Below are 25205 nucleotides of genomic sequence, written 5' to 3'. Positions count from 1 at the left end.
TTTAAGATTGGCTATCATAGATGAGTTGAGTACAAAAATTTTATTAGTTGGTAATTTTATAATTCTCTTATAATTTTCAGATTGCCTATTCAAGTTTTTTAAATGACCATCCTGGTTAAAACTTCCTCCTTTTTAAATTTTTTTTTATATACTCTTTAAAAATTGATAAGCATGAGAGACTAAAAACTAAGCTTCATGGAAAACAGAAAAAGATTAAATGATTCTGCCTCCAGTTGATATCCAGAAATGTGGGTGTTCAAATCTTATTACCATGATGAGATTGAATCTTCCTGTGTTTCTATGTAATATACTTCAGTTTCCATGGTATAATGACTTTTCTAGAAGGTTCCCTGCAAAACCACATTTGCTATTTTTTGAATAATTGAAAATGACCGAAGATTTTGAACTCCCTGCTTTATTCTCTGAAGATTCGGAACTCGTATTGGCATAAAGCTGACGTTTGTCTTTTATTTCAATAAAGATACTAATTATAAAGATCTGAGGTTTGTTGTGGTTGAAAAGTTTCTATTTTTTCTTTCATAGTCCAGAGCACAAGCAGGTGTATAACAGACAGAATAATGTTATGCCAAATTAAGATTGTCTTATACAGATGGCTCCAAGAATTGATTCCTAAATGAGACTTCCTAATGTTCAGATGGAAAATCAAATGACACTGGATTTTCTCCATATTCTCCATTAGAGCTCTCATTTAGCTCATAATGATTTCCTCCTATGCATAACTGTGAATATTTCAGAATCTTTCTTAATTCTGCCTGTTAGGAAATAGTACTGTTTCATTTGGCCATTAAAGAATGTTTTTAAAAATTCAACACCCTGTCTCAGCACCTGTCCAGGTTTCTTCTAAATATTTTCATCCTATTTTTTTTTTTGTCATAAGAAAATACCTTCCATATCTAGAAAGTGGGGATCAACAACAAAATAAAAGCAAAATTCTATAAATCATTTCAAAATGTGTTAGATATTCTGGGGGAATGAGTAGATCATTTTCAGGTTTTGATGTGGGACCAGCCTTCAGTTATTTAGAATGTGTCTTTTGCATCCTTGGCATCATTTGCTGATCTGCTTGTTAACGATTTGTATGCAATGAAAGAATCAAGGGCAGCTAATTAAACAGTGCACTCTTCCCTAGAAGTGCTTTAAAACCCAGGTTGATATTATCCCAGCTACTTGTGAGATTGAGGCAGGAGGGCTGCAAATTTGAGACTAGACTGGATACCATAGTGATACCTTGCCTTAAAATAAATTAAAAAAAAAATACAGGGGTGTAACTCAATGGAAGAGTACTTACTTGGCACTCTCAAGGCCCTGGGTTTGAATCTCAAACAAACAAACAACAACAACATAAAAAAGAAGAAGAAGAGGAATAGGAAGAGGAAGAAGAAGAGGAGGAGAAGGGAAAGAGGAGGAAGAAGAGGAAGAAGAAGAGGAAAGAAGAACCAGCAGCAGTGGCAATTTAGACATGGACCATAGAATGGAAAGAGGGAAGAGACTGAAGGCAATGCGAAGGTATGGAGAAAAGAAGGTCACAAAGCTCTCAGAATGACCAAACTGAGACCTTGAACTTTCCACAAATATGAGGAAATAAATTTCTGTTGCTAAGCCACCTACTCTGTGATACTTTGTTGTGACAGTAATAGCAAGTTAGCACCTGTGACAGTAATAGTAAGTTAGTTGTATTATATTGTATTAAAGTATGTAGGAACAAATATCTTGTGAAAGGCCTAGAAAGTAAAAAAGGGAAAAATTCATATGATTATACCAATTATATGAACGGAAGGAGAGGGAACCTAGTTCTTCTGTACTTTTTCATTCATTAATTTACTTATTTCTTCAGTGAATATTTATGCTTATTATGTACTAATTATTTTGTTAGATATCATAAGCAAGAAAAGTAAATTTGGTAGATTCTATACCCTTAAAAAGGCCAGACTGAAATGGTGGAGATAAAAAAACTAGACAAATCTATTTAAAAAATGCTATGATAGAGACATGGGGAAGATGTGCCAAATTGGAGAGCAAACAATTAAATTTATATGGGGCAGACAAAGTGATTTTTGCAGCATTTTATTTAGCTTAAAGGAAAGGTAACTTCCATGCCAGATGGAGAAAGTGTCAACAATATATGATCAAAGTTAAGGGAATAAACAAAACAAAAAATAAGTAGTACATGGAGACCTTGACAAGATCTGTCAAATAGGAGCTTTAAGGAGCATGTTAGGGGAGATATTAGGGGTTCCTGGAGATGAGAACCAAAAGACTTGTATTTTTAGGTAAACATCCAAGTTTCCTTGAGTGCAGTAGGATGACACTGATAAGAGTTTGAGTGGGAAATGATCAGATTGATTTTTTTGAACATGGATTTGATGCCATATGAAGTTAAAACTAGAATAGGGAGCACTTAGAAATAGGGAGAACTGTGAGCTCAGGCACAAGGTGATGAGGCAATGGCCATTGGAATAAGAGGAAAGCATTAATATGATATTTGTTTATAAGATTAGTATTTGATTGGATATTTTATTAATTGGATATTTTCGTTGAAGGAGAAGAAAGTTTTATACGCCTTTTAGATCGGAGAAATGGTTAGATTATAATGCTGCTAATTATAAATGGCAATATAGGAAAAGAAACAGGTTTTGCAGGAGAAAACTATTTAGATTTTTGTACAATTAGATTCAGGTAGTTATGGAATTTTCAGATGGAGAATTTGCCTAGTACAAATTCATATTCAGTCCAGTGGCAGCTTGCCCAAGCCAGCAATATGTTATTAGACCCCAAAGACCATTGTTAAACCATCTGAAAGTGAATCTAATGGTGTTATTAATTTGATGAGAGATTCTTATTCATTAGCCAAAATATCTTACTGGAGAGATATTAATTTTATAACAGAAACACTGAGAGATAGTCTTGCACTAATTTATTGAGCATATAAAAAGGCTGACATCTATTTGTAAATTTAAAGCCATTTAGAATAACTGAAAGATTGATCAATATTTGGAGTTGCTTAAGGAAAACTGTGATTAAAAGTAGGAAAGCAATTCTTGGGTAATAATATTTCCTCATTTAGAGACAGTCTTTTGGATGCTTAATATGACAGTTCAATTCAGTTCAACAAACATCTGGTGAACACCAACTATGTACGAGGCATTGTGAAGTAACTACATAGGCTTGTCCTTAGATACTTATAGTCTCAAAATATTTTTATGTCCTCTAGTTTCCCCCTTGAGTATTCTGGTAGATTACTTTTGGTTTCTCAGATATCTGTAGGACATGAGTTAATTATTTCAGTTGTAAGGATTGCCAGAACATAGACATCACAGAGATTATATGTGGCACTTTGACAAAGGAGGGCACTTTACGTGGGCTCACAGAGATCTTATGGAGTGGTTACACAGGGGATGATAAGTCTTTTAGAAAATCAGGGATTGGAGACCCCAGCTGTATGTCTTTTTCCTGCTATAGTTAATTGTTTTAATATCTAATAGGAGATTGCTTAGTGTAATGGCAAAGACAAATAGTGATCCCACTTCTATTTAGAACTACTTAGCAGTGATTCAATCTCATTGTTTTCCCATCCGTTAAATGAGTGACTGATTACCTCAGCTTTTAAGCATGCGCATACAAAAACTTGCAAAAATTCATGCAACCTTTGAAATGAATTAACAGTCTATCGATTTGTGCACACTGAGCTACATGACCTCTTAGGGCATTTTCAGGTCGAAAATGTCCTTATATTCATGCTTGAACTCCAGTGGTCCTTTCTTATTGTTTGGCAGTTGTTAGAGGTGGGGCACCTTTGGCTCTTCCAGGGTGGCTAATGAACAGTCAGCAGGCTATCTGTGTTGATTTGTTCCTTGACCTCATTAGGCATCCCTTAGTAGTATTTCCTAGCTTAGTCTACGTACACACTATATCTCTGCTACTCGGAAGTTTTCTTGTTTGATATACTATGAAAAATGGGTACATCTCAAAGTCCTGAGTGTTTCAAAAAGAAAATAGAACTTCTATTAGTACTTTGGCTGTCTCTATGTTAACATTAGATGTTAATATAGTTGGTCATTTTTTGGTTGTTTTCATGATTTAAACTATGGGGGCTCATTTTTTCCTTGCCTGGATTATAGGTTAGTGAATTCTTATGCCAGCTTATGTTTTCATGCACATGCGTATGTTTATATATATATATAATCTTTTATATCTCTCTATAAAAGAATTAGGTAAAGGAAAAGATTATTCGACCTCCTATTTATGTTTTCATCTGTTCAAATCTCAAGGTTGGAATTATTGATCTTTAGAGTATCCTCCATTACAGCAATGTTAAATCCTAAAAGTTTTCATCTTAGCTTATTGCTGTTCTTGACTTTGATATGGTCATTCACAGTTCTGCTATTATGATGGATAATGAAATGATAGAATAATCAAATAACACTACACCCAATTGTGTTAGGACACTTCTATAACTATTCTTCTCTAACTTTTTAACCTGGACAATTTCTGGGAAACTCTTTGAAGCCTGTAAAACATCAAGTTAAATATAATGTTTTTAGAAATATGATCTATACTGGATATATTCATTAGTACATTAATTAATTCATCATAAGTTATAAAAATAATAACAGCCAGCATCCAGATGCATTCTCTGTTCTACTCTCACTATTTGCACATGGCATTACATGTTCATTAATTAAAAAGTGTGATTATCTATTTAAGCTAGTTATTTATGAAATCCTGTACCGTTGGGTTCTTATATCTTCTCTTAATATTTGCATATCAACTATTTTGTCCAATATTTTAATATTCTGAAAGTTCAGATGGTATATAAACAAATGAGTTTTCAGAACCATCCATTTTCATTACTTATGAAGGCTGTCATTATACTCCCGTATCCATTGTGTTTCTTACCCTGAACTCCCTAGGTATGCTTCATTCTTGGTCATCTTATGCCTTGGACATACCTCTACTTCTTTATATTTTGTACATCCCATGTCCATTGAAAATTATCTTCATAAATGTTTATTTTCCCTGATATAGCATGAAATTCTTTATGGTCAGAAGCAGTCTTATTTATCTGTTTATATTTTGAACTTAGCATGGATTCTCAACACTCACTAAATATTTCATAATGAATGAATGATAGTTCCATTCCTTGTTGATTGCTTTTGATGGTTTTGGATTAAAGGGCTTTGAATAAAATATATGTAAATATATTTATTTATTAAAAAAAAATAAAACCCAGGTTGAAAAGAAATCAACCCCAAAGATTGATGAAATGTAGAACAACACAAGAAGTATGTTATAGGATACTTTCCTTATAAGGTGGAAGAACGCAGCTTGGGGATTACCTGTTGGGAATAGAGAAACACCATTCTATATTCTAGCTTCAGACCAGCTGCTTTACCTTGCCTTTCTGCAGACTTAAGGTGTAGCTGCACCTTTGTTTGCATGTTTACCTAACAGATATGACACCCCAGGAGGAAAACCAGCCCATGGAATATAGAGTGTACACACACTTATAGGAATTTTTTTTTATGATTATCATATGACTAGGCAGTACAGCTTATAGGTATTTTCTCATTGATGCATGAATTCCTATTACTTCACACCTCTCTGAAAGGACATGGACAGAGGTTGTTGATCATATGTATCTAAATTCGCAAGTCTTTATTACATTCCTTTTGAAATTAGTTTTTCTCTACATACAGCTTGCTTGGGTGAACTTTCTCTAAGACCTGTAGACTCAAGATTCATCACCTATTTTCAGGCTGCATCTCTCTCTTTTTAAAGTTATATTAGACTTCTCAATTAATATTAAGACATTTCATGATGATTTAAATATCTAAGAGATTACTTTAGGCAGTAAAACTATTTAAAGTCTAAAAATATTTGTTCATTTTCATTGTGTGGGAAAAGAATGTCTCTGTATTTGTGGAATGTAGCTTACATTCCCAAAGAAATTTGAGTAGAAAGAATTTCTGACTCTTCCTTTTCTAATTTGTATTTTGTTATGATTATTTGCAGTTGTAAAAAGCACATAAAACAGTCATGTCAACTGTGTAATTCTGACAGAAAGTTGACAATGATGAAAGATATTATGTTTTTTGAGTCTCTTAGAAAAACTCTTTTAGTTTTTCTCTTGGGAAATGGTTTTGGGTCAGTATTAAATCCAACAGCTAAAGTTTGATCATCTTGTCCTCAAGAGTCACTACTCAGCTAGAATACTGTTTCTAGTCCTAATACGAAGTTTAGGCTGATGACCAACTTTATTAAAGGGAAGGCCCAGCCTTCCCTTCATTCTTCTCCAGACATACAAATCCTAACATAGCTTGGAAATGTGTGTGCTCTAGGTCTGCTTTCACAGAATGTGAAAAAAACAGGATCTGTCTCTCAGCCCCATCTGACCCCTCGTAAGACTCCCAGGTTCAGAGGATATAGACTAGACTGCCTGCTCACAGTGGGCACCGCCATGGGCACCACCAAGCTCAAAGCAATACCTTGCTTGCTATCCACCATTGCCTTGAGGCAGGAAGGAAGGTGGCATGGGAGGCCACCTGATTTGGAAAGCCCCAGGATCATGGAAGCTGCAAGCAGTCATTTCAGGAGTTTGTCATGTACCGTAACGTCTCATTTTTGGAGTTCATTATCCTGAAAAAAACTGTCATCTTTAGGAAAAACATGTGGTAATGTTCCAGGATCTTAGAGATATAAATTAATTTTTGTTACATCTATTTAGAAATTATGGTATGTTGTTTATCTCAGGACCTGGAGGGAATACAATGAGAAAGCAGAGGTAGAATGAAAGAAATTAAAAAGGGCAGAAAATTGCCAAGACAAACTCTATCTGCTACACACATTTTTCCAAAGAGCTGGATTTATAAGTATATTGCTAAAAAATACACATGTGGCATGATGCCCTGGCATAAATACTGTCTTATACCATCTCAGTAACACACTTAATGCTGTCAAGTAAGTCCAATGTTGAATAGCTAGGTTTTTACTTCTGCCTCCTTTGTATATCTGTATGACTTTTTAAGTATTATTCACAAAATTTAACATGAAATTGCAATAATGCTTTATAAAATAGAAACTATTTAGATGCATATTATATGTATTGTATAATAATACAAATTAGGATTAAATATTTGCATTAGGTCTTTTGAAACAAAGTAGACTGAATCATGATGAATCATGCTGGGGCTTTTAAAAATTGAAGAAGACCTAGTGTTGCAATAATGTTATTATCTGATACATATTATAAAATATTATGACATTCATTAGATATTTTGGGAACCCAGAGTTTCTAATTAGCATTTCTAGAAAGGTAGATATATTGGCAGTTTAATGTTTGTGAAGCCTATGGATTTTTAAATAATGTAATATTAAACATAGAACATTTATTTGATGTATTATCTACATATAATTTTGACTTATCTGCCAGTGTCACATTTTGAAGCCTTGCACTCATACAACTTCTAACTAATCAAGTAGTATCCATATTTTTGAGTAGCAGTCCTTTTAATTATGGTATCTTGATAAGACAAACATGGATTCAATTATCAATATTACCTCATATTTTCTATGTGTCTCTTTGGCTGATTAATTTCTCTGACCCTTTCTTTCGTTTTTAACGATGAGGATGTTGTGAAGATTGAATTATCTGATAAATATAAAACACTTAGCTGCAGTGTCTGTCACAATAAGCCTTCAATAAATGGTAGATTTACTATCATGGTAGTGCAGTTGTTTGATTTACAGAGTCTCTTACATTTCTATTATTCAAAAATTATAGAATTATATAAATTCACAATGTAAATGGCTATTATAGACACCCAAGATGCAACCAGTCATTTTGGAAATGAGAAACCTAAGATAAGGGATGTTTAGCATAGCCCCGAGATAATAGAAAAGTAGATTAGCTGTCTTTGTAAGAAATAGTGCCATCGTGGTAGGGTCCGTTGCTAATAGCTCTTATTAGCAGAGTCATTAATCTCCTGCAATCCCTAAAAGACCTTGGATATTCTTTTAAGGAATTCATGCCTTGAAAATCTGTAAGATGTTCTTCATCTCCTATCAAGTGGAGCCACATATATTAAATAATCCATATATTTCTGACTATTCATGGAACCTAACCAATCTAGACATTGAGAAAAAGAACATCTGATCTTAGGTCTTTAGACATGGATGGGAGGAGAGGTTATGAAGCTTCTTGCTCACTGTGCCAGAGGTTATTTGGGCAATAAACATTTTGAATTCAACAATCAATTCTTTTTAGCAGTTTCCCTTAAAAATTGTGATGAAATAACTTGTCTTTTCTTTTTCAACCTGCTTAAAGTTTAAAGAGTTTCAGAAGGGAATAGATGAAGTATTAATGGGTTCTCCCAAGAAGACTATATGCTATGGCACTGAGCATGGGAACTGCATCCTGCAGGGGACGGCAAGACAACTGGGCTAAAGATAGATGACAAAAGTGTCCCTGCTCATCATGTCATTGCTTTCTAAGGCATTTTTCTCTGGCATTTTTATTGCAGAAGTTGAACATACTCAAACTAGAATATAAATCATTAGCGATTATACTGATGGATTGGGAGGAATCTCCTTTTATAAAGATTGAGTAAAATATCCTGAGGCAACAAATTGTTCTTAGGAAGACCTTTTGGCTATTAGAGTAGAAGACAGGAAGATAGTTCCAAATATAATTTATCAATCAGTACATGACACTGGCTTCTGCCATATTAGTTATTTCTAAGAAGGTTTTAAATAGCAAAAACAGATATTCAAGAATTTGTGTGTGGTGGTGCATGCCTATAATCCTAGCAGCTTGGGAGGCTGAAGTGGGAGGATAGTGAGTTCAAAGCCACTCTCAGCATCTTAGGGAGCCCTAAGCAACTCAGAGAGACCCTGTCTCTAAATGAAAACTTAAAAAGGAATGGAGATATAGCTTAGTGACTAGGTACTCCTGAGTTCAATCCCTGCCCCCCCCCAAAAAAAAGAATTTGTGAATTCAAGAATCATTATATGACATGTTAATTGAGACTTTGTGTACTTGAGTTCACCTTATAATACAGTAATATTTTTAATTCCATGCACTTAGCAAGCATTGACCTTGTTTTGGAGGAGATGTGGTGACGTTCAGGAGCACAAGGTGCTGGAGGAGTACCATGAGGGCATTTCCTTTTCCTTTAGAGCTTTAGTTTTCTCATTTGTTTAAAAGCAGAACTGCAGGATTATAGATGGAAAGGTTAAGTAATATATGTAAAAGTCTTTGCTCTAAGCCTTTAGTCAGTATTGGTCTCCCTTCTTTCCTTTTTAGCACTTGAGATTCCACAGATATTTACCAAGTTTTAACAGTAAAGCTGATTTTTACTCTGTCTCTGAGTGTAGCCTTCTCTTTGTGGTCCTATTTGTTCTCATTGTGTCCTCTGATTTTTCACAAAAGACCAAGTATAGCTTGTTGTGTCATTGTTTATACCCCAAGCAAGAGAAGTAGCTTTCTTAAAAATTTAGATGATAAATTTAGGTTCTTGCCTGCTTAGCTAGAGGAAGAAATCCCCAAGTAAGACTCAGGTTTTCTGGATGGATCTTTCCAAATAGAATACTTGGACATTTCATTTAATTCAGCAAGGTGCTGATTCCTTAATGCTTCCTACCCCTACCCTTACGTTATATGCTATTAGTCACCTTAAAACATTATTTGTCAAGTGTCTAGTTTTCTAATAGTGAAGCCTTTAATTGCTTTTATGATGATAAGTTGGTCATTTCATGGTTTCATATATTGTCTTATTTGTTTAAGTTTTTCTTGTGAATTTATGTAATGGCTCGTTGTTCCGTCACCTTAATTTTTCCCCTTGGTATAGCAACAGGGGTTTTACATATCTTTTCTACTTCTGTGTCTAGTGAATACTCAATTCAGTTTCCTTTTTAAATATTACAGGTAATGAATTCTGGTTTTGGAGTGGCAAGTTTTCTGGTTTACCATTTTTTCAGTCTCTTCTCCCTATAATGTTAGATCAGTTTTAATACTTCATTGTCATTAGATACCTCTGTGCTTTCAGTTTACTTGCTGTGCATCACCTTTGTCTGTGATCTGTTTGTATGTTTGTCATACTTAGCACATTGTGAGTTCCTCGAGTCCAGGAACCACATCTTATTTCTATTCATCTTTGCATTCCCTTTGCATGACAGCATGTGATACTTTGGTTAGCACTTTATAAACCCCCAGTGAGTATATTCTATGGAGATTTATTCTGACTTACTTTCTTCATTGCTCAAAGAACTAAAAATTTGTTGGGGCTCTATTTTTCATGTCTGGGGCTTGTGTACACTTATAACTGGAGTGTTTATTTGCATCCTTTCCTAATACTGACTTGCCTAATCTCCTTTAACATGATATCCGATTTGAATAGCTCTGGATTATCATAAGGATTATATATTTTCACTAATTAGCAAAGGTATTAAAACAAGAGTCCTTTGATACTGCTTGATCTACCCACTTCCCTTAGCTTCTAGAAAATTCCATTCTTGGGTTTCCTTTCTGTTATTTTTTTTTTTTATCTGCCACCATCCAGATGTCTCTAAATTCAGTTCAATAATCCTATTACTGGCACAGGAGTGCTGACTGTGTACATAGTTTATGAAGGTGGTAAATTTGACTGTGCTAGATGTGTGCGAAGCTGCATTGGGAGCACAGAGAAGCACCTTGTGGCAACCTGTAGGCATGGGGCTGAGAGCCTGAAGAGAGGGATAGGGAGGAGGGCTCCAGAGAGGAGGGATTCCTAAGGAGAGAGTGAAGTGTACATGGAAATTAGTATATCAGGGAGAGAGGGGGCTTTAAAAGCAAGAACAAAAGTACAGAGTTGAGAAACAGCAAGCTGTATGTGTGTGTTGGGGTGTGGGGGGAGTGGAGGAAGGTTGCTGGAAGCCAGGAATCTAGAGTTACAATGACTGAGCACCAATATGGAGTCAGTGCTCAGTTCGGTAGCCTTGGAAACTGGGCTATTAGATATCCATGTTCTGTCCTAGCAGTTGGAGGAAGTAGCTTCTATATTAACATATTGTCTGCATGTATTGATTTCTGGCCACAGTTCCTATAGTGGGGTGGTTCAGGGCATAAACTTTGTAGTAAAGTCTGAGCCCTGGCTCTGCCACTTAATTGCTGTGTGATCTTCAGAAACTGTACTCAGTTTCCTTATCACTAGTATGGAGATAATAATAGCACCTACTTCATTAATTGTCACTGAGGTAATAGTCACCTTTTTTCCTTTTTAAACTGAATACATATTTTTTCTTATAATATTTTAAACTCTAAGCTTCAGGATGTGGGGTGGACTAAAAGTGAGGAATGAGGCTGGTGTTAACTTAAATCTTTCCATCCACTATTCAGAAAGATTTGAGAGCAAGAGAAGTCCAGAGAAATGTTAGTCCTTCAGCCAGTATTTTAATATAGACTAACTGAACAGACTTCTACTTCTTACTACTTACACTCTGAAATATGATACCAGGCCATCACTGCCTGGTATGCAAATTGTCACACACAAAGATTTTGTGAAGAATTAATCTTACTATTATTTCAAGGTATTTTTCCCTCTTAAAAATATTACTTGGGCTGGGAATGTGGCTCAAGCGGTAACACGCTCCCCTGGCATGCGTGGGGTGCTGGTTTCGATCCTCAGCACCACATAAAATAAAATAAAGATGTTGTGTCCACCGAAAATTGAAAAATAAATATTAAAAAATATTCTCTCTCCCCCCTCTCTCCTCTCTCTCTAAAAAAAAAAAATTCTCTCTCTCTCCCTCTTCTCTCTCTCTTTAAAATATATATATATATATATATATATATATATATATATATATATATATTTTACTTGGTTTTCATTGACTCTAGTTAGAACATTCCAGAAATGCTAGGTCCCAGGGCCAAGGATTTGGTAATCTTTTTCATTTGAGTATTTCAGAATCCTTATACTATCTTTTGTCTTTAAAACTTCCTTGAAACTGGCTTGTTAATACCCAGTATATAGACTTATCAACATATTGTTTGCATGTGTTGCGTTCTGGCCACAGTTCCTATAGTGGGGTTGCTCACACCATAAACTTTGTACTCAAGTGTATGTGGGCAGAAGTAAGAACATTGGTTTTTCATTTTTGTTTTAGGAGATTGATTTTTTAAAAATACCATGTCAATTAGAATAATTTGGCAAGTACATAGTTTTACAATAATCTCTTTTTCATAAACAGAATACTGGGAAGTCTAGCAAATCATACATTTTGTTATCAAAATATAGACATTTGATAAGATGCAATTTCACAGAGAAAGCCATTAATCATTTAAGTTATTTTTCACCCAAGTGTTGCCTTTGAATCCTTTACGTCTCTGTTTTCTATTCCTTCCCCCATTAGGATAGGGCTGCTCTGTAATTAGTGAAGGTACATGTCTGTCTTTAGGCAATAGCCTAATCTCTATGGCCATATGTGCAAGAGCAGTATAATTACAGTAGAGTATTAATTGGACCATGTGACTGTTTTTGTTTTAATTATTTAAAGTCATCTTATCTTTCTCTTCCTTAAAGCATGTTAATGGGTCAATCCATGGGTGCCATGTTTATGTCATTTCTATGGAATTAAATATGTACACATTTACATAAACAGTACTCTTTTATGTGTTATAATATTATGGATGTCTCTCTTATACGTCATTTTAGACCTGGAAAAATAAAATATTGTAAAGAATTGATTTTTTTTTACATTTTGCTCAATTTATAGAGCATAGATGAGAATGCAGATCTCTCCAATATAATAGGTTGTTAGCAATTTCCAGACTTATTTCTTAGTGGATTAGGGATTTACATGCTAATCCTGGTACATTCTATTTAATAATTTGGTAGAAAATTTAGTGATAGGTATCCATTTTCTCTAAATTCAAGTATTTGTCAGACTATATATAGAAACTGGCATTTGTCTGAATTCAGGTTTTAACTTTTGTCTCCCTATTTTTTCAGTTGTTTTTATTTCAGTTGCTGCGAGGGCTGTCTTACATCCACCAGCGTTATATTTTGCACAGAGACCTGAAACCACAGAATCTTCTGATCAGTGACACGGGGGAGTTGAAGCTGGCAGATTTCGGTAGGAAAGCAGTTAATTACCAGTCTATTTTGTCACACGGTGAAAGTGCCAGGCAGATGGTGGCACTGCATTTGTTAGGTGCACCACTTCTGTCATCATAGAGCATGGTAAATTTTTTTCTGGAAAGAAGATTTTTTTTTCTTTTTTAATATAACATAAAACATAATGGTGGATGGATTGTTTAAAAATCTAGGCTGCTTACTTAAATAACTATAAGCATCAGATCTCAATATATGTTTCCAAAGGAAATGGCAGTAAAATGTTGAGCATAAAATATACTCAAGGACATCTTTTTTTTTTTACTGTTTATTATGATAATGTCAAGTATACTCAAAAATAGAAGGATATGATAGTTCATCACTGAACTTCATCAATTACAAATATTTTTTCAAAATTTAAGAAATTTAAAGTCAAATGAGCCATTTCAGGGCATTGTAGGATATATAGTAATCAATAATGTATGCTACCTAAGGATTTATAACTTAGAAATCTAGGGACAGCTTGACCTTTCCAAAAATGACTTTTGTATCAAATATTTTTTTACATTATAATTGTAGGCACATTTCTATTTAAAAGTTGGGGTTCTAATGGGCCTATTATAAATCAGTCCTTCCTAAGAAGTTTTAAGATTGGCCTCTTCCAGCTTAGACACTTTCCTCCACACATGGCTTTGAGCATCTGAAGGGGTTCAGAACTCTTGTGTCCTGTTTGCTACCTCCCTTTTTTTTTTTTTTTGGCCAAGGCTTATGTTGCTGCATTGCTCAGGCTCTGTTTCCCACCAGACATTCTGTTCAGTTGACTCCCAGCACTGGGGGATGTTGCTTGATGACAGCATCACGTGTTGACATTGCATTACCTCAACTATGTATGAATACATATTCTGATTAGAAAATCGTTCCATTATGAATGGAATAAAAATATTACCCTTGGGACATAGATGCCTGAGGTTGTGATATGGGCTTTTGCTGAAATATGATTATCTTTTCCCAGTCCAAACCCCAATAAATAAAAGAAGGCAGAAATGATTATTTTTGTATTTCAAGGTTAGCAGATGGTTGAATGACTTTGGAATGAGTGTATTCTGTTGGGCTTTTTGTATTTTTTTCTTCCAAAAGTGAAATAAAGGGAAAGTTACCATTACTAGTGATATATTACAAAACTTTTTTTGTATTTACCCACTTTGATAAAAAATGATGAAACTGTGTTTGTATATTTGTGTGTGTGTGTGTGTGTGTGTTGTTGTTTCTAGATTTAGCATCAAGATTATTCTAAGTGGCTAGATAAAAGGCTACTATACTGTAGAAAATAATGGCAGGGTAGATGCATTGGGGTGAGAAGGTTTACTTTTCCTCAAATTCAGAGGTATTAATTTTCCTGTGAATATATTTTGTGATTTGTCAGTGTGAGTAAATTACAAGGAACTTACAGTGATTTCTTTATGGCATGCCAATATACTATAAGGTGTTTATTGTAATAAATTATTATATTGACATTTAATTGTATTGAACATGTTTTTGTGTATTTTTAAAATATATTTTCATAGAATTGGTTTGTCTGTATAGCCAAGGATACAATAGGATTGTATGGTTGTGCTTATTGGAAATTATTTTTAAATTTTAAAATGATGATATTATAATAGCCAGGTAAGTTTGTCTTAAAAGATTCTAATGAATCTTTAAAATTGGATAACATCATGCTCAGTGAAATAAACCACATTTAGAAAGTTAAGGGACAAATGTTTTCCCTCATATATAGAAGCTAGAGAGAAAAAAAGGAATAAAATGAGGGATCTGATGAAAACAGAAGGAAGATCAGTATAAGAGAGGTAGGGGATCAAGAAGGAGGGAGGAAGAGAGGAGAAGGGAAAGAACTGGAGAATAAAATGAATATACCACACTGAATTCCACTTTTATGTATAGTTGTAATGCAGCAATGAAAAACAATATATGTGTAAATTAGTAGAATAAAGACCAGAATTGTAGACGAAGGGAAATGGAGGTGTGAGGGGAGGGAGGGGAAAGTACTGAGGAGTATATTGAAGGAAATTATTTTATGTATATATATGAATGTCAGTGAACCCCACTGTGTAATGTATGATTATTATATACTAATAAAAACATAAAAACTGATGTTTTATAATACAGGATTGAGAAACAACTTAGAATCTAATTTTTAAACAATGTTTTTAGAAAATTTGGAAAGTATGAACAACTCAGAAATGACAATATTAACAATTTTGTTTATGAATTTTCCAGTGCCTTTCTCCTCCTCCTTCTATTCCTCCTCTCATTTCCTGCCTCATGTGTTTATTACCTATCCTTAAAAAATGAAATACTGTTTTTCAAGAATTTTTCATATAAGAGTATGCCATGAATATTTTCTTATGTTATTAAGAATGGCAGAATTGTCATGCTTATTGCCCACAACCTAGTCAATCTTCAATCCTTTATCAATGAGAATTCTAGTTCCTTCTAATTGGCACAATCCTTTACTGAGCATCTTTGTAGTGAAAGCTGTATGTATGTGCTACAAGCATTTGGTTCTTCCGCCCAGACTGCTCTGCAGAGGGTTGAGCCCAGGCCCCTCCCCTTGGTGTCTTGGGCTGATTCTTCTAGCTTGGAATGCTCACTTGGCGTACATCCTGTGCAGGGAGTGTAATGAGCGAGACTCATTCGCCAACTGACAATTTCCCCCAATTAATTGTGCATTATTTTTGTCTTTTAATTTAAGACATGCAATTAACTGTGATTTACTGTGTTTGGGCACGTGTGTGTCTGAGATGAAGGAAACACACTGAAAACTATAGAGAAGCAAAACAGTCAAAATAGGATGGTTCCAGGCAGCAGAACAATTAGAAACACAAGGTCTTAATTTAGAATTTGACATATAAAAAGCTTTAGAAACCATTTCTTTGTCTTACCTTTCTCTCTTATGTGAGCAGCACCATGAAATTTTGATTAAGAGACAAATGCAATCTGTATAATTGTATTTTTCATATTGTAGTTACTACTTTCTTATTAAAAAATACATTGGAGGAGTAAAAACACTGAAATTTACTATGTTTGTTCTTTGCATTAGATACTTAGAAATTCTTGGTTCATTTCCTCCTCAACCATAGTATACCAAAGCATACTTACCTATATTTTTGAGAAAAGACATGAGATTCAAGGAGGATTAGAAACTTGGTAACACAGACAGCTAGTTGCAAAGTTGGGATTTCATATGCTTGATGCATGTCCTTCAATCTCAAGTGACCCATGGTCTTTATTTTTAAATGTATGGACATTTAACCTAATATGGATACCTAATTCTCTAATAAATTATTTATCTATTTATCTATACACACACACATACATATATGCTGTTTTTACATATAACAAATATGAAGCCCATATTATATAAATAGATTTCACTAATGCAAAGTAAATGCATATCATTGAAAGAACATTTTGTCATTTGATTAGGTTCAACTTTAATATGTAGCAGATTTTAGAAAATAAACCAGACAGTTGTATATTTATAGACCCATTTGGCTTTCAACAGAATGCAGTTATGAGTTCCAGGTGGTCAAAATGCCTTAACTATTGTTTTTTTTTTTCTTATTAGCAAAGACACACTTTAGCACTTACCTGAACAACTTTATTTCCCATATGCATTTGGAATAAGTATATTACACTTGATTTTGAATTGCTGTGCTTTACTATTACAGAGGTTTGTTCTACCTACATATAATAAAATCAAGAGTGGGTATTCAGTTTCATTTCCTACTTGATGATTTGTCTTCCTCATCTTAGGCAAAATAATTCAAATCCTTTATCAGCATGTATCTCTGCCCCCTTGCTGCTTCTTGTGCACTGTGGTGCTGCAAAATCCCACATTTGTTCCCACATGGTTACCTTGTGCATGGCCTTTCCCTTTGCCTGGAACCCTCATCCAGATTCTCATGTGGTTGTCTATTTCTCATTATAGAGGTCATAGTCTATGTCACATTGCTACAAATAGAAACTCCCCTTATTACCCTCCAACTTAGCTTCTTCAATAGCGCTCTGGTACACTGAAATTATTTGATTCACTTGTAAAAATATCTTTTGCTTCAATTACTTGATTGTAAATTCTGTGAGTGCAGAATTTGACCTGTGTTTTCTCTGTTGTTCCTAGAAGCACAGAGTAGATTGTTTAGCATCCAGTAGTTGCTAAGTAAATGTTGGTTGAATGAGTAAAATACAGGCATGACTAAATGAGTGTGAAGACTAAAGCTCATCTGAATTGACTACTTTCTGTTCAATTAGCATTGGCAAACTCACAGCTCATAGTTTTCTCTTTAACAATGATGTGCTGGCTGTGTGTAGTCAAGAGTGCAGATGGAATTGATGACTGTAGGTAGTTCTAACCCTCAGGATTCCTTTGAGTCTGAAATAAACACCACTGAGAGATTGTAAACATACACAAAAGATGCATAAGTATTGAAGTTTCTACTCTGAAGACCCCCAGTGGTTGTCTAGTTGAACTGTTACTGAGAGCAGCGTGTTAAACATTGAATTAGGAGATCTGGCTCTGGCTCTAAGTAGCTTGCAACTTTTAAGAAGTTGTTATTCATTCTGAGCTTTATACTACTTGTCTGAAACGAGGAATAAAAGAGCATTGTACAGCTATTTCCTAAGTCCTTTTAGTGCTGGCTTTTCATGTTAAACATTTCTGATATTATTAATCTATATTCTAAAGGCCAGAATATTTTCTGTTGGGTAAAAAAATATATCCATTGAATCTGGAATTAATGCAATCTTATCCGTCCCTAGAATCTAATTTTTCATTCAGTCTTGGAAGTTCAAATAAATGTGAGTCCTGCTTTTACAGTATACATTGAGAGCACATTAAAAGAAAATCAATGAAGCGTAACATGTAAATGCAAAAAATCACCAAGAACTTGTAGTTTGTTTATCGTATAATATGAAAACTTGAAGCTAATTTTCCATATTAAGGAGATTTAAACAATGATGCTAATGTAGAATTGCAGCTGCCTTTAATTTATGCAAGATATTGGTGCCACCCACATTTCCCCAGCCGTCCTTTGGCTATTTTTAAGGGTCACAGTCCAATTGTATTGAAAGACAGTTGGATTAAATTTTCCCAGAAAAACAGAGACAGTGAGAAGTCTATGATATAAACATTTGAAGTCTTGGCTTATGTTATTGACTTTCCTAACAGAGGAACCAAGTTAAACAGCTCTGCGGTTTTAATCAAGTAAAATTACACAGATCTTTTTCTACTAGTGGCCTAAAATATTACCTTCCTAATGTTGATAGTTTTCTCCTTCAGGCTGTTCCTTGAATAGATTGTGGAAAGGAAATTATTGTAAATCACATTTCAGATTAATTTAAAGAGCACATCAGCAATGTGACTCTGTAGAGGACATGGCAAGTGCAGGGTTTGTGTTTTAGATGCTTCTCAGAATTCACGTAAGAAATAGTAGAACCTGGAAAGAAATAGACTTCTTCCAGATGTAGAATAGAGTCAGTCAGTTTGATAAATATAAAGATAAAAGCCTAGCCGGGTGCGGTGGTGCACGCCTGTAATCCCAGTGTTTTGGGAGGTTGAGGAAGGAGAATTGTGAGTTCAAAGCCAGCTTCAGCAAAAGTGAGGTGCTAAGCAACTCAGTGAGACCCTGTCTCTAGATAAAATACAAAATATCACTGGGGGTGTGGCCTAGTGGTCAAATGGTCAGTGGTCAAGTGGGTTCAATCGCCCCCAAAAAAATTATAAAAGCCTTTTAGTCCCAAGGACCCAAGGGTACAGACATTTACCTGTTTATTTTTTGTCATTCACAAACAAAATTCAAATTGGAGCTATACATACAAATGAAGGTTAAATGTAACTTCATCCATTCACTGTGGCTGGTGGGATTTAATTTTACTATATCTTTGTTTTATTGTCACCAGCTGGCCAGGCTAGCAACTAAAAAAACCAAACAAACACAGAAATATCTTTTTTTGGGGGGGGTCAAGAACATTTCTGAGACCTCAGGTTTTAGCTCCCATGCTGGAAGGCAAGGGGAGCAAGAGAGGCAAGAGACTGGGTTTTGAAGGTGGAGTCTTGCTTGGTGATGTCTTGTGGTCAGCAGGTTGATTGACATCTTGGAAAGCCACACCCATCTCAGGTACTGTGTGGGATCACAGGCAGAGCGAGAGAAAAGGCACACCTGTGTTGCACAGCCCAATCAGGCAATAATGTCAGGCCAGGCCCCTCATATGCTCAAATGCACATAGCTCACACACACAGCCCATGGATGGCTTGTGACATTTTATAATATGTTTTCTAATAACAAAATGTTCTTATCACCCAATGTAGTATCACTGCACTTTTTAAAGGCCCTGTGGACAGTTTAACACATAAACAGTCTTAATGCAAACTTGAGGCACTTGTTTTCATGTAGATTTGAAAGTGAAGGATATATTTAGAGTATCTCTAGATCTGCAATATGAACTAAAGAAAGTGCTGCCCCCCCCACCAATTTCTCTAGGAAGCTCCATTAAAACTCCAAATGAACATCTACATACTTTAAAATCTATCCAATAGATCATTGGGATTACATGTTAGAAATAATTTTGATTTGATGTGGGAATTAGACAATTTTTACTTACATTGATCAATTATTTAAAGTGTATAGAGTTTTAAAAGTAATGTTGATACTTAACATTGTCTTCTCCCTGATCTTAAAATCATTACTTAGATTCATCATTTAAATTTTATTTAAAATCTTCAATTATCCTACAGCACTGATCTCCAGGATATATAAAGGACTTAAAAAACCTAACACCAAAAAAACAAACAAACAAAAAACCAAATAGCCAAACCAATAAATGGGCTAAGGAACTGAACACTTCACAGAAGAAGAAATAGAATCAATCAACAAATGTATGAAAAAATGTTCATCATATCCAACAATCAGAGAAATGCCAATCAAAACTACAGAAGTTCTTTTTTTCCATTTAAGAGGAATGTTATTGATGATGATGGTGATGACAATGTCAACGTCTGATTCTATTGTTGTTTCTGATTTGTTTTATCATAGTATAACATTTCCAAGGTCTACTAACATGCAAACTTTATTTTTAGAACAGTTTTAAGTTCAGGGCAAAATTGAGTGAGTACCAAAAGTTACCTTCCTGTAAACATAGCTTCTCCCACTTTTAAGATCTGAGCCAGAATGGAACATTTGCTATAATTGATGAACCTACACATTAGTATCACCAAAAGTCTGTATTTATTGGAGTGACAGGTATCTATTATTGAAGAACTGCCCTAAAACTCATCTAAATGGATTTTTTAAAAGCTATAAATGGGAACAGGAGGGATGTATATGAACTGCAGCTAATATCCAATTTATATGCATAATATATGAAAAATCTCTCTGTTCAGTCATCATAAACCAGACTGAAGCAGTGTGGATAGTGGTTGATTGCAAAGAATGGCAGCTTCAAACTCAGTGGAGATGAAGCAATTTTCATTGAAAGAGCATTAGTTGATATTCAGCCATATCATGCATGTAAGGAAATGAGACATCATCAAATGCAGAACCAATGGCTACAAGTAGGACGGATCATCTTATTATCCTCTGTTGATGAGACTTTCTGGGGTGAGGGATTGAAGTATATGAGAGAATAATTGCTGGTAATTATTCTCTGTGTTAATATAAACAACAAGATCATTTTTTCATTTCAAGATCTTTTTTATTTCAATGAAAAAAAAAGCAGATAAAGTGATAAGAATCTGAGTAGAGATATAGTCATGTATACTTAGGAAATATCCGCATATGGACTGATTGGAACCTTAACGGACAGATTCTATGACTGGAGTGGAAGAGTGGTAGATGATGTTAAATAGGGTCACTCAGAATTATGAGCCACAGGATTATTTCATATCTAGGACTAGGAATGTAGCTCAAGGGTACAGTACCTTCCTAGTATGTGTGAGGGCCTTGGTTCCACCTCCAACACAACCAAATAAACCAATCAACAAAAAAAAGATGTATGTCACACCTACCTGCTTGAAGCCAGCAGCGGTTACACTTGAACATGAGTTTTGTTAACACAACAATAAGTGTACAAGGTTGCCCAGAGGCACTAAATGTCTTCTTGATGGATCTTCCCACATCTCCAGCTCTTTAACTTCTAAGAAGTAAATAAGACTCCAGTGAAACATATGGAAACTTGCCAAATTTATATCAGAGCTTTGGATGACAGCAAGTGAATCATTGCTTCTAAAGCACTTGTTTTTTAAAATCTTTATTGGAAGTAAGAAAAACTGACAGGCTGCTATGGGAAAGTTGAAACTGTAAATTGGGAAAACTAGACATTCTTTAAAAATTTGTAATTGTGAACCTTTTTTGTCACTTTAATGCTATGTTTGATAGTTTTTTTTTCCTTTTTCTTCTTTGGTTCTTTAGATTTTTTTCAAATACTATGTGTGTCATTTACTTTTTAAATAGTACATTTTTATATTAACATTAACATTTTCTTTCTCACTTTGGGTAATTTCTTCTGTGTTAATATAAACAACAAGATCTTTTTTTCATTTCAATGAAAAAAGTAAGTACAAGAGCATTAATAGTAAAAATCATTTAAGAATAGTAGTCTATGCTGCTGATGAGTTTTAAGTATATGTCTAAAAAACTTTGTTTATTTTAACTATATCCTTTAAAAATAACCTTAATATACAACTTTATAACTTAATTTATAACTGCTTGCAAAAACTTGAACTTTAAAAATGGATCTTCTCTCTTAAATGTCAAGTTATTTGATGTTCTAATTCTTAATCAGAAAAGGATACTGACATAAAAATGCAGACTGAAGTGTTTAGTCCAATTATGGAGTAGACTTGTTGGTTAAGAAAATCTATCTTGTGAAACAATGACCAACCAGATTGAATATGCAAACTGTGCTTAGAACCAGCCTGGTAGTCAGAGTGGGGAGCAGTAGATGAAATGGGTCAATGCATTAGCTAAATGAATGTCCATATCATGAGAATGGGACAACAGAGGCATAATCAAGGAAAAGGCATAATCAAGGAAGGGGCATAATCGAAGGAAAATGTTGGAAGGTATCAAGATCAGATGGTTATGATGGCTTTTGAAAAGTTGCCATTAGTCTCAATTCATGTAAAACTAGTAGGGAATATATTTCTTTATAAAAGTCACTAATAAGAAAAATGTAAACAAAATACAACATGCAAGCATTTTGCTTAAAGAATTGGAAGCAGGATATGGTGTTACTGTTGAGGTCATCTTCCAGTTAGTAAAATCATATCATTAGGATATTTTGTTATGATTTTTTTTTCAGAATGCAGGCAGCAAATATGAGTGGCAAATAAAATAAACCCATTATAATTGTATAAAATAAAAGGAAAACTTACACTCACATTTTTAGAATTTTTCATTGTAGATTTTCTTTGAAATATTTTTTGTGCTAGTGATTGAGCCTGGGGCCTCACATATGCTAAGCACATGTTCTACCACTGAACTACAACTATAGAACCTCTCTCAATTTTGATAGGCCTTCAGTGATTATGTAATCCAAACCTCTGATTTGGCCTGGTGATTAACATTGTACCTGTTACTTAGTAAGAGATGTGTTAAATTATAATTAAAAATACCATATTGTTACCAATGTTTCTGGAACTCTAGTGTATTATCCAGTAGAAAATTAATAACTTAATTAACACATACAGGACCAGTTTCCCCAAAAGACAGGAGTGCTGACCCAGTGACCTAGTGAATGTCACTCATGTTGTTCTAATGTCCTACATCAGCAGGACAGTGAGAGTCCTGTCAGGAAGCTGCCCCCCAGAATGCTAGACTGGCACCAGAACATGAGTCCTGGGAAACCCTGTTGGATATATAAGTTGAATGGAGACTCAGTAATTTATGAATTAGAGAGCCACCCTCTTTAATGTCTTCCTGGGAGAAATAAAGCATTGAGGAGTCCTGCGGGCAGATGAAGACTACATTGGCTCTAACCATATTCCTATTACAACTCAGCAGTATTGGGCAGTAGCTGAAAAATGCCCTTAGTGCCTCCCAGTGGGAGTAATTTTCTGTTCAGCTCCTGCCTTTTCCATGGAACTGTGCTGTTTTTCACTCACAACACTTCCAACACCAACTTCTTTTTTATTCCCCACATCAATAACCAATTTATCAACACCCCAGACACCAACTGACTGTCTAAACATTGAGTTCAGACACAGATACCCAGAGTTTGCACAGACCCTACAGGTTACAGGGCTCAATCCCACAAGACTTCTCCCACTTCAGATTCCAATCACAAGCCCCAGCACTCCTGTACTTCTGACCTACCAGCTATAAATCAGGGGTGCCCAGAACTGCTGCCTATTGTGTACCTCAGAAAAGTTTAGGAGAATTTAAAGAGTTAATACCTACTGATTATTTTGAAACAGTACCTCGCTTAAAGAGACTCTTATATATTTCACATCTATTGCCAACCCTTTAGATGTTCAAAGTGAGGTTTATTTTTAATATGCTTTTTCCTAAAATGTATACTCTACCTTTTGGCTTCTTGAACAAGGATATGATAAAGGAAATTATTCAGTAGTTCATGCAATGGATTTCTTAATGTGTGCACATCATATGCCCAGGCCTGTGCTACAGTGTGAATCTAGGAGACATGGTTTAAATCAAAGCACCCTGGCTCCTGCATTTCTACTTTAAGCTTCCTTGACAGCCTTGGGGGTCACTGCTTTGAATATTGTTTGTATTATACAAAGGTCCCCCTGGGACCTAATGAATCTTTTGAAAATGGTTCCATTTTTAAATCATTTTTGTAGAAGTTATTATTTTGCTATTTTAATGTACAATTACTGGGCAAGGAATATGTGTTGTATTACATATTTAAAAATATATTGCTATCACATTGCTATTCAACTAACTATTCTTGCAAAAGTACTTAGAATGTTTTAATAGCAGAATTATTCTTTTGATAACATATTTGTGATATAATTGTATCACTAGTGTCCTACTTTAAGAATAAAATTATACTTCATGTTTTTTTCCCTTAAGACAGAGTACTTTCTTAGCTAACCAAGACCCCACTGTTACACGATGTCTTCTCATAAACATCAACTGAGTGCTGTGCCAATCATTTTCCTTAGGTGGACTTGTGAGATAACATAATTCCTTGGAATGCAAGAAAACTAAGTTCTAAGGAAAATTTCAATTATACCTTAGTGTATACAATTGACCCTTTATATACTGGGGGTCAGCATTTGAGGAGTCAACCAACATTGAATGGAAAGACTTTGAATTAAAAAATTTGCACCTGTACAGACTTTTTTTCTCTGTTGTTATTCCATAAACAATAACAACTACTTATATAATACTTATACCATATTAGGTATTTTTAAATAATTCAGAGATGACTTAAAGTATAGGGGAGATGTGTGTAGATTATACGAAACTACTGCACAATTTTATGTAAGGGACTGAGCCTTCTCAGATTTTGGTATCTGTGGGAATTCCTGGAACCAGTCCCCTGGGAATACTGGGGGATGGCTGTAATTTAAAAAGTGAGTAAGTCCTCATCTAGAATGAACACCACTGCTGCTCATTGTCAGTGTTTGTGGTCTCCAAGGAGTAAATATTGCAGCAAGTATTACTTGTTCATTGTCAGGCAACATAGAAATTTAAATGTGAAACAGCACATTGATTTCTAGGAGTCTTTGGTGGCTTGTTTTACAACTGTGATATTAGTTAAGAAGAAAACAGTGTAAATACCACTATTTTGTTTTCTAGAATTTGGCAATTTTTTTTTTTTTTGTAATTAGACTGAGGTCAATGCCCATTTGACCAGTCTTTAAATCTCAAGAGAAAAGATATATAAGCATAAATATGCATAAACTAAGGAAAACAGTTGTAATCTTCAATATAAAATAAATTGTCACAATGATTTGAGATAATGGTAGATTATAGATTCTTTAGCAGATTCATAAATCAAGTGATCTGTGGCATGTGTTCTTCATTCCAATAAAAATATCAGGGCCCTACATTTTGGCTATGGACAGCAACT

The 25205-nt window shown here is 34.7% G+C and overlaps 1 protein-coding gene across 5 annotated transcripts in view; it reads left to right on the top strand.

Moving 5' to 3' along the window:
• The window catches only part of Cdk14 (cyclin dependent kinase 14), a 599374-nt gene that overhangs the window by 296008 nt on the left and 278161 nt on the right, over nucleotides 1-25205 (top strand). For all 5 annotated transcript variants that reach the window (XM_058585022.1, XM_046462471.2, XM_058585024.1 and 2 more), the window contains one exon: nucleotides 13008-13131. In XM_058585022.1, the coding sequence (XP_058441005.1) occupies nucleotides 13008-13131 (124 nt within the window). The remainder of the gene's footprint in view (nucleotides 1-13007; nucleotides 13132-25205) is intronic.

The sequence above is a fragment of the Marmota monax genome, unplaced genomic scaffold (assembly GCF_021218885.2).
Source record: "Marmota monax isolate L192 unplaced genomic scaffold, Marmota_monax_Labrador192_F-V1.1 WCK01_AAM20220418_F8-fsc00165, whole genome shotgun sequence".
NCBI classification, from domain to species: Eukaryota; Metazoa; Chordata; class Mammalia; order Rodentia; family Sciuridae; genus Marmota; species Marmota monax.
Note: the sequence above shows the minus strand (reverse complement) of the source record. Positions and strands in the feature narration are given on the sequence as shown.